Source organism: Sapajus apella, unplaced genomic scaffold (genome assembly GCF_009761245.1).
Source record: "Sapajus apella isolate SASKATOON/1434 unplaced genomic scaffold, GSC_monkey_1.0 scaffold28, whole genome shotgun sequence".
Lineage (NCBI taxonomy): Eukaryota > Metazoa > Chordata > Mammalia > Primates > Cebidae > Sapajus > Sapajus apella.
The window spans coordinates 25,098,011-25,114,254 of NW_022436968.1; the positions used below are offsets into that span (position 1 = coordinate 25,098,011).

Genomic DNA, 16,244 nt, shown 5'->3' on the forward strand with positions numbered 1-16,244 from the left:
TTTTTTTTTTTTAAATATAGAGATGGGGTTTCACCTCGTTGGTCAGGGTGGTTTCGAACTCCTGACCTTAGGTGATCCACCCACCTCGGCCTCCCCAGCGTGCTAGGATTACAGGCGTGAGCCACCACGCCCAGCCTGATTCCATGTTTTTTAGTGGTCTTTCCCTGGTTACAGAGTTTTTTTCTCTGAGGTACTTGAAGGGAATGCTTAAATCTTTATGAATAAGGTGATTGGTGACTATTGGCTGTTTAATTTTATTTATTTATTTATCTGTGAGACGGTGTCTGACTCTGCCTCCCAGGCTGGAATGCAGTGCAATCTCGGCCCACTGCAACCTCTATCTCTGGGGTTCAAGCGATTCTTCTGCCTTAGCCTCCTGAGTAGCTGGAGTTACAGGCGCATGCCATCATGCCCAGCTAATTTTTGTATTTTTAGTAGAGATGGGGTTTTACCATGTTGCCCAGGCTAGTCTCGAACTCCTGACCTCAAGTGTCCGCCCGCCTCACCCTCTCAAAGTGCTGGGATTACAGGTGTGAGCCACCACACCTGGCCACAAATATTTAAATCAAAACAAAGTAAGACATATTATAGGTACTTTTAACATAAATATATTGTTGAACATTATCATTGGTCAGTGACATGCATATTGAAATGAGCAGATAAAAGGGTGAGAAGAATAAAGTATAGATGTTAATTAGACTTTACCAAGAAATCAGAATACTGAAATAAAAGTGGACCAGAAATAAGGACTGCCCATATAAGAGGAAGATAACTTGAGGTTCACTTTTGCATTATAATTCTTACTGCGAATGTTTTTGATGATTTTAAAATGATTATATATGGAGGATTTTTTTCTTTCTTTTTTATTAAGGTTTGCTGGTGAGGCCTTCGACCCGCTAGTTGAAGCACTAGTTACAGAATCCTGGAGAAGGCTAGAAAGGCAAGTACTCTGGGTGCATCTTGAAGGCCAGGGTTATCCTTTTCGGGGTTAACACAGTGAAATCTTGAAGGAAAAGAATAGGGAACTGATTGCCTGTCAAGCTTCATTGTAAAAAATATATTTAAAACTCAGTTTAGTTTGAAACTTTTTGATTGTGTAATGTATATTCTTTTCTCTTTTCTTTCTCCTTCTCTCTCCTTTTTTTTTTTTTTAAAGAGCCTCGCCATGTTGCCCAGGCTGGTCTTAAACTCTTGGGCTCAAGCAGTTCTTCCTCCTTGGCCTCCCAAAGTGCTGGGGTTATATGCATGAGCTACCATGCCTGGCCGTGTATTCTTTAAGAGAGAAAAGAAAGTATTTCATGTATTTCCTCTTTAAGAGTGGGGAATAGTATACTTTTCCATGTATGTAATTAGTTGAAATATAAATAAGATAGAGTCACAGCTATTTATGAACTAGCCTTTTTTTTTTTTTTTTTTTGAGACGGAGTTTCACTCTCGTTACCCAGGCTGGAGTGCAATGGCGCGATCTCGGCTCACCGCAACCTCCGCCTCCTGGGTTCAGGCAATTCTCCTGCCTCAGCCTCCTGAGTAGCTGGGACTACAGGCACGCGCCACCATGCCCAGCTAATTTTTTGTATTTTTAGTAGAGATGGGGTTTCACCATGTTGACCAGGATGGTCTTGATCTCTTGACCTTGTGATCCACCCGCCTTGGCCTCTCAAAGTGCTGGGATTACAAGCTTGAGCCACCGCGCCCGGCCTGAACTAGCCTTTTTGAATCTTCTTTTCTAGAAGAATACTTCAGAAAGGAAAGATTCTTTATTAATTGGCTATCAATAAAAGCCTAGAAGTAGCATCTGTAGCTACTTGTCTGTTACTCCATTTTTATGGAGCGACAATGACCAGAGCTTATAGGTGACTTAGAAGCTTTTTAAAGAAAGTGACCTTCAGGTCCACTACTGTGGACGGTATTAATTTAGATCTATTTTCTGTACCATACACATCTCTGCTTTTAGCATGTTGCCAAAGTTTAATCATCCAGAAACATAGGAAATCTTGTGAGTATAGAGAAATTTATTCTTTAAGTATATATCAGAAGCTCTTTATAAAAGCGCTGAGATAATAGCAGACTCATTTTGGGAAATCTTCATCTATTTCTGAAAACTTTGAATTTTTTAATCTAAGAATTCTGGATGATTGTAGTCTATTGTTAGTGAAGTAAGGCAAATGTTAAGGAGGAAAGAGAAAAATCAGCGTGAGGAAGAGATAGGAGGATATTAAAAACTACAGAGCAGCTCTCCTTCTAGGTCAAATAGAAACCAGACAGAAAAGGCTTGACTAAGATGAAGGAGAAACAACAGGCTATTTATTTGTAGACAGAAAGGAGTGACTATCCTGATTTTTATAATACTTTTAACATATTTCCTCTTAAAGCTTAAACTATAATAAATACTTATAGATATATGTTGGTAAACTCTGTAAGCTTTTATTACATGAGCTGGATTAAATTAAGGGACAGAACAGTTCTCTAGGTTTAGAAATTCTGTATCTACTAAGTTGTGTGTTTAGTTAATCTAATTATCTAAGTCCATCTGTCTTCTTTTATACTCTCTACCTGTAACCACATTGAGGGTAAGCAGAGTAATCTTATTCCTTTTGTTAACAGTACGAATTATCTACTCATTGGATCTTTGGGATTAAATTTGGTCAGTGTTGATAATAGGTCACAACATTTTATTTCTCTTCAAAGCAACATTGCATTATGTGTATTATGCAGCTTGAACAAATCACTTGTAAAATAGGTGGTCTTTTGTGTTTTACAATTACTATATTAATTAAATTACACGTGTGATTGTATTTTATAGTGAATCAAGCATTTCTTGTAAATTTTTCTTTATTTCAAAATAAGTAGTACAGTGATCTTACTAAAATATCTATGAACTTATGTTTTATAAATATAATTTTTTTTTTTTTTTTTTTTGAGACGGAGTTTCACTCTTGCTACCCAGGCTGGAGTGCAATGGCGCGATCTCGGCTCACCGCAACCTCCGCCTCCTGGGTTCAGGCAATTCTCCTGCCTCAGCCTCCTGAGTAGCTGGGATTACAGGCACGCACCACCATGCCCAGCTAATGTTTTTTGTATTTTTAGTAGAGATGGGGTTTCACCATGTTGACCAGGATGGTCTCGATCTCTTGACCTCGTGATCCACCCGCCTCGGCCTCCCACAGTGCTGGGATTACAGGCTTGAGCCACCGCGCCCGGCTATAAATATAATTTTTAATGATTTAAATGGGATAGATTATTCTGGATTAGTTCTATATGATGGATTATGGCAAGGATAATTAACATGTATTTGAAATCCATATATATATTTTTTCTTTTGAGATAGGATCTGGTTCTGTTACAGTGGTGCAACCAGGGCTCACTGCAGCCTCAAACTTCCAGGCTCAATCCATCCTCCTACCTCAGCCTCCCAAGTATCTGGAACCACAGGTGCATGCCACCAAGCCCAGCTAATTTTTATATTTTTAGTAGAGATGGGGCTTCACCATGTTGCCCAGGCTGATCTTGAACTCCTGGGCTCAAGGGATCCTCCCACCTTGGCCTCCCAATAAATCCAAATTTTAAAAAAATACTTTTTATTATGGAAGACTTTAAACATGTACAGAAGGAGAAAGAGTAGTACAATGAAGTCCCATGTACCTGTCCTCCAGCTTCAACAATTATCAACATATAACCAGTCTTGTTTTATCTGTATCACCTCCCATTCTCAGTGTACTTTAGTATATTTTAAATAATGATATCATTTCATCTTTAAATACCTCAGTATGTTTTTCTGAGAGAAGGACTTTTTAAAAATATAGAACCAGCTGGGCATGGTGGCACATGCTTGTAGTTTCAGCTACTGAGAAGGCTGAGGTGGCACAATAAAGGATACAATCAACAAAGTAAAGCGAGAGTACACAGAAGGGTAGAAAATATTGCCGGGCGCGGTGGCTCAAGCCTGTAATCCCAGCACTTTGGGAGGCCGAGGCGGGTGGATCACGAGGTCAAGAGATCGAGACCAACCTGGTCAACATGGTGAAACCCCGTCTCTACTAAAAATACAAAAAATCAGCTGGGCATGGTGGCGCGTGCCTGTAATCCCAGCGACTCAGGAGGCTGAGGCAGGAGAATTGCCTGAACCCAGGAGGCGGAGGTTGCGGTGAGCCGAGATCGCGCCATTGCACTCCAGCCTGGGTAGCAAGAGTGAAACTCCGTCTCAAAAAAAAAAAAAAAAAAAAAAAGAGAAAATATTGGCAAACTATACACCTGACAAGGGATTAATAACCAGCATATATGAAGAGCTCAAATGACTTGATAGGAAAAAGTATAATCGATCGAAAAATGGGCAAAAGATTTGAGTAGACATTTCTCAAAAGAAGACATGCAAATGTCAAACAGGTTTATGAAAAGGTGCTCAGCATCAGAGAAATGTAAATCAAAACTACAATGAGATATCATCTCATCACAGTTAAAATGGCTTATATCCAAACACAGGCCATAACAAATGCTAGTGAGGATGTGGAGAAAAGGGAACCATTATACATTGTTGTTGGGAATGTAAATTAATACAACCACTGTGGAGAACAGTTTGGACGTTCCCACAAAAACTAAAAATTGAACTAACATATGATCTCACAATCCCACTGCTGGGTATATACCCAAAAGAAAGGAAATCAGTATATTGAAGAGATATCTGCACTCTTATATTTATTGCAGCACTGTATACAATAGCTAAGATTTGGAAGCAACCTAAGTGTCCATCAACAGATGAATGGATAAAGAAAATGTGGTATATATACACAATGGAGTATTATTCAACCATTAAAAAAAATGAGATCCTGTCATTTGCAACAACATGGGTGGAGCTGGAGATTATTATGCTAAGTGAAATAAGCCAGACACAAAAAGATAAACATCTCATGCTCTCACTTATTCATGGGAGCTGAAAATCCAAACAATTGAACTCATATACGTAGAGAGTAGAAAGATGGTTACCAGAGGCTGGGAAGGGTAACGAGGGGTTGTGGGGGAAGTGGGGATAGTTAATGGGTAATAAAAAAATAGAAAGAATAAATGACACCTACTATTTGACAGCACAACATGGCTACCATAGTCAATAATAACTTAATTGTACATTTTAAAATAACCTGGAATATAATTCGATTTTTTGTAACTCAAAGGATAAATGCTTGAGGGAATGAATACATTCTTCATGATATGTTTATTTTGCATTGCATTCGTGTGTCAAAATCTCATGTACCCCATAAATATATATACCTACTATGTACCCACAAAAAAAATTTTTTTTTTAGGTTTTTTTTTTTTAGTTTTTTTTTTTAAGAGATGAGTTTCACCATATTGGTCTTGAACTCCTGACCTCAGGTGATCCACCCCCTTGGGCTCCCAAAGTGCTGGGATTACAGGCGTGAGCCACCGCGCCTGGCCTTTTTTTTAGTTTTAATAAAAAGGCTTAGGGGGGAGGATCACTTGAATCTAGATGTTCAAGTCTAGCCTGGGCAGCATAGTGAGACACTGTCTCTTAAAAACATAATAAAATTGATGAAATTAAATTAAACTTTTTAATATTACCTCGTACCTTATCTGTGTTCAAATTTTCTTGATTGTCTTATGAAGGTCTTTTTTTTTTTTTGACAGAGTTTCGCTCTTGTTACCCAGGCTGGAGTGCAATGGCGCGATCTCGGCTCACCGCAACCTCCGCCTCCTGGGTTCAGGCAATTCTCCTGCCTCAGCCTCCTGAGTAGCTGGGACTACAGACACGCGCCACCATGCCCAGCTAATTTTTTGTATTTTTAGTAGAGACGGGGTTTCACCATGTTGACCAGGATGGTCTTGATCTCTTGACCTTGTGATCCACCCGCCTTGGCCTCCCAAAGTGCTGGGATTACAGGCTTGAGCCACCGCGCCCGGCCATAAAGGTCTTTTTTATAGGCAGTTTGTGAGTAACGTTCACAATTACTGTGTCTCTTAAGTTTTTTTCGTCTCTTTTTAAGTAAACTTTACAGAAAAAAAAACCATATGAAATTACACCAATCATAAATATACAGCATGATAAATTTTAATATACTGATAATTTCTATGTAACAGCACCAAGATCAGGAAACAACATCATTAATTCTTTTCATATTCTCTTTAGTCCTCTCACTACAAGAGGATCTTGACCTCTAACACCATTAAATTAATTTGTTTCTATAGAAATGGGATCCTGTAGTATGTACCCTTATAGTTTAGTTTGTTCAGTATATTTTAAGGATTTATCCTTTATGTTTATGATTCTGTAATTTTATTCTATTGTGTGAATATGTGTAGTTTATCCATTGTACTCTTGATGGACATTTGGGTTTTTTGCAGGTTTTTGCTGTTATATATGTGTGGTTATGAACTTTCTTATACTTGTTTTTTAGTGAATTCAAGATCATACAATCTATAACAGTTCCCTTTCCTCTCTTTTGTCTTGCCAATTACTCATGGAAAAATTGGATCGTTTCTCCTATTAAAAATTCTGAGGCCAGGTGCGGTGGCTCACCCCTGTAATCCTAGCACTTTAGGAGGCTGAGGCGCATGAATCGCCTGAGGTCAGCAGTTCAAGACCAGCCTGTCCAACATGGTGAAACCGTGTCTCTACTAAAAGTGCAAAAATTAGCTGGGTTTGGTGGTGGGCACCTGTAATCCCAGCTACTTGAGAGGCTGAGGCAGGAGAATTGCTTGAATCTGGTAGGTGGAGGTTGCAGTGAACCAAGCCTCAAGAAAAAAAGTTATGAACTTTTTCATAGCACTGTTGTAGTAGCAGCTGTTATATTTGTTAATATGCAACCTTGAGTCAAAATTCTTCTGTCATCTCAAAAAGTATATAATTCAAATAATTTTTAGTGATTTTCCCCCTTTTAAAATCTATCTATATCTGACTTTTTTACTGTTAGCATTTGTTACTTTTATAATAATAGTCAACATTTTAGAAAAAAATAATTTTATGTGAGTAATATGTTACTGTTTTGATTGCTTTTAATTTTGTAACTATGTATTATGTGTTTTAAGTGAAAGTAAATGCTGATAAGCTCCTTTGTATGTTTCCTTGAATAGGTTTGATATTAAACTGCTATCAGAATTTTCCACTTGCCTAGCACAGCAGCGTTTATATTTTAGTCCTTTAATGGGAAAAATAGCTGATATTGTTCATAGGAACTTGGAAACCACACAGGACTTAAGGTAAATTTATTTAGGAAATCTTGTATTATGGTGGAAGGATCCTGCACTTTGGATGTGGATGCAATCAGATTTGCCACTCTTAGTTTGTGTGACTTAAGGCTAATTTACTTAAGCTCTTGGAAGTTCATTATCCTCATCTGCAAAAGAGGTATAGTAATAGCTACTTTGCGCTGTTGCTGTGGGGATTAGACATAAAGTACATAAAGTGTGATACAATAATGTTGAGGTCTGTGGAGGATCTGAGATTTTACCTAATTTGCAAGCTAAGTTTGTTTGCCACATTTTGATAGGTGCTGGAGGAAGGCCTGAGACTCCTAGGTCAGAGACAGAGGACTTTGTTTTTTATAGCAATAGCAGTAGCAGAGTACCAGCATTTTCTTATGTTGATTCCTTGAGCTCTTGTCCTACAATGGGTTGTGTTCCAGGGGAGGAACTCTGAGCTTAGGAAACCTGAATCTTTTATAATAATGCATGCCTACTCTACTCCAACAGGAGACATTATCTCTATTCTCCTAGGCTGTTTGCTACATAAACATCCTTGAAAAGATAGTTCTGAACAAAGGCAGTCAGAAAACCATAGAAAATGGTCTCTAAGTATCTAGAACAGAAATTTCTCAGTAATGGATGGCAGATGTTATTATATCATGAAGTAAACCCAAGAAGTATTTAAGTATGAATTTACTGGCCAGGCGTGGTGGCTCAAACCTGTAATCTAAGCACTTTGGGAAGCCAAAGTGGGTTGATCACTTGAGGTCAGGAGTTCGAGACCAGACTGGCCAACATAGTGAAAACCCTGTCTCTACAAAAAAAATAAAAAATTAGCTGAGTGTGGTGGTGGGTGCCTGTAAGCTTAGCTACTCAGGAGGCTGAGGCACAATAATTGCTTTCCAAAAAAAGAATAGAAAGAAAGATGTTTGTTACTCAAAGGCAAACAGAACAAGCAACAACAATAAAAAAGAATTGCTTGAACCTGGGAGACAGAGATTGCAGTGAGGTGAGATTGTGCCACTGTACTCCAGCCTGGGCAAGAGAGTGAGACTCCATCTCAAATACATAAATAAATAAATAATAAGTAAATTGAGTGTGAGTTCACAAATTTTATATGCATTTATGTCTTTCTTATTCTTTCCATCTGGGAATACTTTCTTTTCAGCTTCATAAAGCAGACTTAATAATTACCTTTGCTGAATGTCAAGGAACTATTAATTTGAAAGTAACATTTGAGGAGTTTCTCTGGTTTTCCCATCAGTGGTTTGTGGGTTTATTTTTAATGTAAGATTACTTACTGTCAGTGCTAACCTTCATAACCCAGTACAGTACTATGATTATCTTTGGTGTTGCAGATACAGCTTTTTCTACCTTATTTACAAAGTGACTAGCAGTTTGGTAAAATTAAATTATAGTAGTTTCCTGTATTTCTTGTCCCACTCCACCCTATCTCCCTGCCTTTTTTTTTTTTTTTTTTTTTTTATTCAGGAGGCTTCCTTTGTTTTACCGCACGGAGGGTGGGGAAACAAACTCTGCCTCCTGAATTCAAGTGATTTTCATGCCCCAGCCTCCCAAGGCATGAATTACAGGTGCCCACCATGATGCCCCACTAATTTTTTGTATTTTCAGTAGAGATGGGGTTTCACCATTTTGACTAGGCTGGTCTCAAACTCTTGACCTCAAGTGATATCCACCTACTTCAGCCTCCCAAAGTGCTGGGATTACAGGCATGAGCCACCATACCCAGCCCCCTGCCTTTAAAAAAAAAAAATACCTATGCGGCCGAGGGCGGTGGCTCACACCTGTAGTCCTAGCACTTTGGGAGGCTGAGGCGGGTAGATCACTTAAGGTCAGGAGTTCGAGACCAGCCTGGCCAACATGGTGAAAAGCTGTCTCTACTAAAAATACAAAAATTAGCTGGGTGTGGTGGGAGGTGCCTGTAATCCTAGCTACTCTGGAGGCTGAGGCAGGAGAATCACTTGAACCCAGGAAGCAGAGGTTGCAGTGAGCTGAAATCATGCCATTGCACTCCAGCCTGGGTGACAAAAGCAAGACTCCATCTTTATAAATAAATAAATAAATAAAATATGCATGTGCATATATATATGAGTACATGTGTGTATGTGTGTATATGTATTTTATATATATATATGTATATGCGCTAGCCCCTGGCTGCCTAAGATTCTCACCTGAGGGTGGTTTTATTTTTTCAATCACAAACACTTTTTAAGATACTTCTGGATAAACACACTAATTATGCAGGAAGATTGCTATTTTTTTTAAAGTAAGGCTTTATTAATATGTGATATTACAAAACTTAAAGGTACAGTTACATCAGTTGTGACAAATATATACCCACATCAAGATCAAGGTAGGGAATAGTTGCATGACCTAAGAAGGTTCCCTCATGTTCCTTCTCAGTCAGTTCAACCACCCTACTATGTCAGCAACTAGTATTCTAATTTTTTTTTCTCTTTTTAGACGGAATCTTGCTCTGCTGCCCAGGCTGGAGTGCAGTGATACAATCTTGGCTCACTGCAGTTGCCACCTCCTGGGTTCAAGCGATTCTCCTGCCTCAGCCTCCCAAGTAGCTGGGACTACAGGGGCCTGCTACCACGCCCAGCTAATTTTTTTTTTTCCTTGAGATGGAGTCTCACTCTGTTGCCCAGGCTGCAGTGCAGTGGCACGATCTTAGCTCACTGCAACCTCTGCCTCCGGATTCAAGCAATTCTTGTGTCTCAGCCTCCCCAGTAGCTGGGATTACAGGTGCCCACCACCACACCCCACTAATTAGTATTTTTTAGTAGAGATGGGGTTTTGCCATGTTGACTAGGCTAGTCTTGAACTCTGGACCTCAGGTGATCCACCCCCCTCAGCCTCCCAAAGTACTGGGATTACAGATGTGAGCCACCGTGCCTGGCCGTCTTTTGCTCATTTTAAAGAATTCTGGGACTGGGTGATGTGACTCATGCCTATAATCCCAGCACTCTGGGAAGCTGAGACAGGAGAATCACTGGCAGCCAGGAGTTCAACCAAGCTGGGCAACATAGTGAGACTCTGTTTCTATAAAAAATAAAACATTGGCAGGGCATGGTGGTGCATGCCTGTAGTCCTAGCTATTTGGGAGCTGAGGCAGGAGGATTGCTTGAGCCTGGGAGATCTAGACCGCAATGAGCCATGATCATACCACTGTACTTTGGCCTAGGTGACAGGATGATAACCTGTCTTAAAAAAAAAAATTGCTGTAAAGTAATTATTTTAGCTTGTTGCTTAAAAATTATTATAGACCACTTTGAGAATCTACACATTAAAAAAAAATCATTTTAGGAGAGTGATGTTTAAATTAAAAAGCAATGTAGGTTAATGTTAATCTTGACATTAAGCGTTGTAACTGGAGAAGCCAAAATATTTACAATTAGAGATTTTTTAAAAAATTAATTTTATTAAAACGATTAGAGAAATTTGGAAACAAAAAATAGCAACAGTCTCACTATCCTAATGGTCGAGATAATTTTTGATTATATTTTTGTCTTTTTTGTAGATTGTTTTCTAATTATCATCCCTAAGTGTTTTTCTTATGTCTTTTCTGTTTTGCATACTTTTCATTAAAAGTGTATTTTTTTTTTGAGACAATGTCTTGCTCTGTTGCCAGGCTGGAGTGCAATGGCATGATCTCAGCTCACTGCAACCTCCACCTCTCAGGTTCAAGGGATTCTCCTGCCTTAGCCTCTGAAGTAGCTGGGACTACAGGTGCATACCACCACGTCTGGCTAATTTTTATATTTTTTAGTCGAGACAGGGTTTCACCATATTGGCCAGGACGGTCTTGGTCTCTTGACCTTGTGATCTGCCTGCCTCGGCCTCCCAAAGTGCTGGGTTTATAGGTGTGAGCCACTGCTCCCTGCCTAAAGGTGTATTCTTATATTGTAGTTTTCTGATTTTTATATTATGTAAGAACAGTATTTTGAAAACAAGACCACAACTTAGTAATTTTGATGTCTTCTGGTGTCTAGGAAAGTGATTTATGCTCCTTAAGTGTTTATTGAGTGAAGAAGTGTTAAATGCCGTCCCATATTCAGTACTGTCTTGCTGGCATATTTTAATATCAATCTAGCATAAAATATTTAAAAATATGAAATTATTCAGTAGTGAGAAAAATTATGCCAAGCTTTTATTAGCAAATTATAGACACACAGAGAAAGGGGTAATTAAAAAAGTCTACTTTTAAAAATATGAAATGAAACTTTTAATATTACGCTCATGGGTTGTTGGTCCAAATTGATTTCTGAGTTAAGTTTCACTAAAATATTTTCTACCAAAGTAGTTTTCTCAACAAAACAAGGCATTTGATACTCTCAATGGAAAACATTACTCCCATGCCTTTTGTCCAAAAGGATTTGATTACTGGGAAATCTGAATTCAAGTCCCACTAGTATTTAAAATAAAAATTTTATGGCATGAAACTCATAGTATTCTTACCACTTCCTTTCCATATCTATTTCGTTTTAGAGTTGGTTATTCTTGGCTGGGTGCAGTGGCTCATGCCTGTAATTCCGCACTTTGGGAGGCTGAGGTGGGAGGATTGCTTAAGCCCAGCAGTTCGAGACCAACCCTGGCAACATAGCAAGACTCTGTTTCTACCAAAAAAAAAAAAAAAAAAATTAGCTGGGCATGTTGGCTTGGGCTTGTAGTCCCAGTTACTCAGGAAGCTGAGGTGGAGGATAGCTTGAGGCTTGAGCCTGGGAAATGGAGGTTATAGGAGCTGTGGTCATGCCACTGCACTTCAGAGTGGATGACAGAGCAAGACCTTGTCTCAAAAAAAGAAAAAGAAAAAAGAAAAGAATTGATCATTCTTAAATAATGTAAAATCTTTGCATCTTTTTTCTTTTTCAGTTCCTTGTCTGTCTTAATGGTCAACATATCTTCTTTAATATCACGACATTTTCAAGAACAACTGGTGAACAAAACAGAACTTCTTTTTGACACCATGGATTCTTCTGAGGTCGACTTTGCAAAAAGAATAGTACAGTTTCTTCGAAATGTTAGATATCGTTATCAACCACTATTAGAAAGGTGTAATAATGTATTTTTAAGTAATGTGGACCACCTCGATTTGGATTCCATCAGTAAAATACTTAGTCTACACAAATTTCTGCAGTTTAATAGTTTTAAATTTATTATAGTGGCCAAAAAGAAGCTGACTGAAATGATTCCTCTGCTTAATCATCCTGCTAGCTTTGTAAAATTATTTGTAGCATTGGGACCCATTGCAGGACCTGAAGAAAAGAAACAGTAAGTTCAGTTTAAAATACATTACTTTTTTTTGTTGTGAATTTATGGAGGCTTCAAGCTTAGGTCTCTGCAGCTCTGGAAGTACAGGTATCACCCACTTAGGTTGTGGAAGGGAAAATAATCTCTTACAGTCTGCTCCTTGATTCTTTTTCTGATTATTCTGATTTACATCTCAAACTCTTAGTCTACTGCTGTGTTCTGAAAGGTAAACCTCTGATACTCGGCCAGCATGAAAAATAAATGAGGGGAAACACCATGTGTTTTTATTCTCCCTTCCTATGCTGTGTGATTGGATTTATACACATAGGATTCCCCACCCAGTGTAAGTCTGTGGAATATTTAGAATTATAATAGTCATAGCAGTGGACCATTTTATGCTTTGTTGTTTTTATCTCATTAATCATCAAAGCTTATTTATTTATTTATTTTTTGAGAGATGGAGTGTCAATCTGTCATCCAGGCTGGAGTGCAGTGTCGCTATCTCGACTCACTGCAACCTCCGCCTCCTGGGTTCAAGTGATTCTCCTTCCTCAGCCTCCCGAGTAGCTCAGATTACAAAGGTGTGTGTCACCACACCTGGCTAATTTTTTGTATTTTTAGGAGAGATGGGGTTTCACCATGTTAGCCAGGATGGTTTCAATCTACTGACCTCATGATCCACCTGCCTAGGCCTCCCAAAGTGCTGGAAATACAGGCATGAGCCACCACATCCGGTAATCATCAAAGCATTTATTATGCACTCAGTATATGTCCCATGTCAGGTTTGAACAAATTTTATGTGGCATCTCTCATTTAGGAATTTCCAGTTTTGCTAAATACTGACGTAGGTAGAAATTTTTGGGATATAATGATGAACAACTATTAAATTAATATGTAAGTATGGTTAATAGATAAGATTCTCTCTTCCTAGGCCATGTGATGGGATTTATACTAGACATAAACTTCCCCCACCCAGCATAATTGTATGAAATGTTTAGAATGATAAGCTGGGCAGGGTATAATCCCATCACTTTAAGAGGCCAAGGCAGGTGGATACTTGGAGCAAAGGAATTTGGGACCAGCCTAAGAAAGATGGTGAAATCTCGCCTGTACAAAAAAATACAAAATTAGCCAGGTGTGGTGGTGCGCACCTGGAGTCCCAGTTACTCATGAGGATCACCTGAGCCCAAGGAGGTTGAAGCTGCTGTGAGCTGAGATCGCTCCATTGAATTCCACCTGGGCACAGAATAAAGACCGTCTCTCCAAAAAATAAAATAAAATAAAGAATTTTATATAATAGTCCTAGCACGTAAGTATGATTAGTAGATTCACTTGAGCAGGGGTTCCAAGAATTGCATAATAGGGGAATCTGTATCATTACTCTGTTAGGGAAAACTTTATGGAGAAAGTTTTATTTTTTAAGAATACTTTGAATTATAGGAAAAAATTTAAGAGCACATCTCTATCAAGATGGAAACAAGGTGATAAGGTGATTATTAAAAAGAACTATTGGGGCCGAGTGCAGTGGCTCACACCTCTAACCCTAGCCCTTTGGGAGGCTGAGGCAGATCACTTGAGGTCAGGAGTTTGAGACCAGCCTGGCCAACATGGTGAAACCCCAACTCTATTAAAAATATAAAAAAAGAGGACTGGGTGTGGTGGCTCATGTCTGTAATCTCAACACTTTCGGAAGCTGAGGCAGGTGGATCACTGAGGTCAGGAGTTCGAGGCCAGCCTGGCCAACATGGTGAAACCCTGTTTTTACTAAAAATACAAAAAGAAGCTGGGTTGGGTGGTGGGTGCCTGTAATCTCAGCTACTCAGGAGGCTGAGGCAGGAGACTTGTTTGAACCTGAGAGGTGGAGGTTGCAGTGAGCCAAGATCACACCATTGCATTCCAGCCTGAGCAACAAAAGCGAAACTCGCATCCCAAAAAAAAAAAACAAACTTCAAAAAACTGGCCCGGAGTGATGGCAGTTGCAATGGCAGGCATTTGTAATCCCAGCTACTCAGGAGGCTGAGGCAAGTGTATCACTTGAAGCTGGTAGGTTGCAGTGAGCTGAGATTATGCCCCTGTACTCCAGTCTGGGCGACAGAGTGAGACTTCATCTCAAAAAAAAAAAAACAACTTTATTGGAACCTTTTTTTGTGACTAAATACTATTAAAATCTCAGTGCTAAAGCAGTAAAACAGTTGGATTTAACTGAGTCTCTGCCTTCAAGAAATTTATACTGCAGTTGAGAGGATAGATATAATTGAAATATGTAAATACCATAACAACATAGTTTATGAATAAATAAAATTGGTGATATGGATAGTGCTGTGAGCAGACAGAAGTGAGAGAAAAATAGAGACTGAATTGATTGGGAAAAATATGGGGAGAAACAGGGTTTGAAACGTTTGAAAAGGTTGGTGGAAAGGATGGCATAAAATTATCCAGTGTGAATAAACAATTACTTTATCCTATCCTCAGATGTCATGTTTTGAGCTTGCTTTCTAAATGATTCTAAAAGACACACTTATATCATGATACTTACATTACTGCACTACTTTGGATAGCTCAAATGATAACTAGTCATAGTCAAAATGGGCCATCTTTGTTAATTTTCTGTTTATACTGTTATATCAAGTGTTTAGGATATGAGATTTCTGATAATATGTAATTTATTGACTTCCTAGTTGGTTACTATTTAATTTTAAAACATTTGGGAAATTGTCAGAATATCAATTGTTCATTTCTTAGCTCTCTAGTATTGAATAATTTCACTGAATCATAGTATTTTATAACCATTATAACCTTCTATTATTTGAAAATCATTGGAAGATCATTCATCTATATTTTTCAAACAGTTTAAGATTGGATTATACTGAGGCCTGAATTGCATAGAACACATTGTATTTTTCTTTATTCAGTAATATTTTATATTATCTCCAAGAAATGTAGAACACTGGAATTGTATGCTGGATTCAGTTTTTGTTTATATTAATTTTTCCCATTTGTTACCCAATAATTGTTATTTTTTTAAAAAATTGCAGGTTAATTTTCAGTTTTTCAACCAAAAAAATTTTTTTTTTTTTTTGCTTCTAGACTTAAATCAACTATGTTATTGATGGCAGAGGAGCTAACTGGTGCACAAGCCCTGGCAGTGTTGGGAGCATTGGAAGATATGGAAAGCAGAAATTCACATCTGATTAAAAGGTTTCTTTTCTGAAATTTATGATGTTGTTTGTTGTCATTCACAAGTACCTATTTTTTTCAAAGGAAAAATGGTTTTCTTCTTTAATCTACCTGTTGTTTTGCAGAAATGAGGAATAAATGCTTAAGGCACTGTTTATCTCTTTATGTTCCACTTTGTTTTTTTTCTTTTCTTTCTTTCTTTTTTTTTTTTTGAGACAGAGTCTCACTCTGATCCCCGGGCTGGAGTGCAGTGGTACTACTATCTCTGCTTAATGCAACTTCTGCCTCCCTGGTTCAAGCGATTTTCCTACTTCACCCTCCTGAGTAGCTGGGACTATAGGTGCCCACCACCACACCCAGCTAATTTTTATATATTTAGTAGAGACAGGGTTTTGCCATGTTAGTCATGCTTGTCTTTTTCTTTTTCTTTTTTTTTGAGATGAGTCTCACTCTGTCGTCCAGGTTGGAGTGCAGTGGCACTATCTCGGCTCACTGCAATCTCTGCCCCAGGTTCAAGCGATTCTCCTGTCTCAGCCTCCAGAGTAGCTGGGATTACAGGTATCTGCCACCATACCCAGCTAATTTTGGAATTTTTAGTA

General features: G+C 38.5%; 1 protein-coding gene across 1 annotated transcript in view; it reads left to right on the plus strand.

Annotated features, from left to right (window-relative positions):
- The first annotated feature begins 485 nt into the window (after window positions 1-485).
- The window catches only part of FASTKD1 (FAST kinase domains 1), a 45,907-nt gene continuing 30,148 nt past the window's right edge, over window positions 486-16,244 (plus strand). The window contains 4 exon segments of the mRNA XM_032293050.1: window positions 486-940; window positions 7,084-7,209; window positions 12,091-12,489; window positions 15,556-15,666. Of these exon segments, the coding sequence (XP_032148941.1) occupies window positions 840-940; window positions 7,084-7,209; window positions 12,091-12,489; window positions 15,556-15,666 (737 nt within the window). The 5' untranslated portion in view covers window positions 486-839.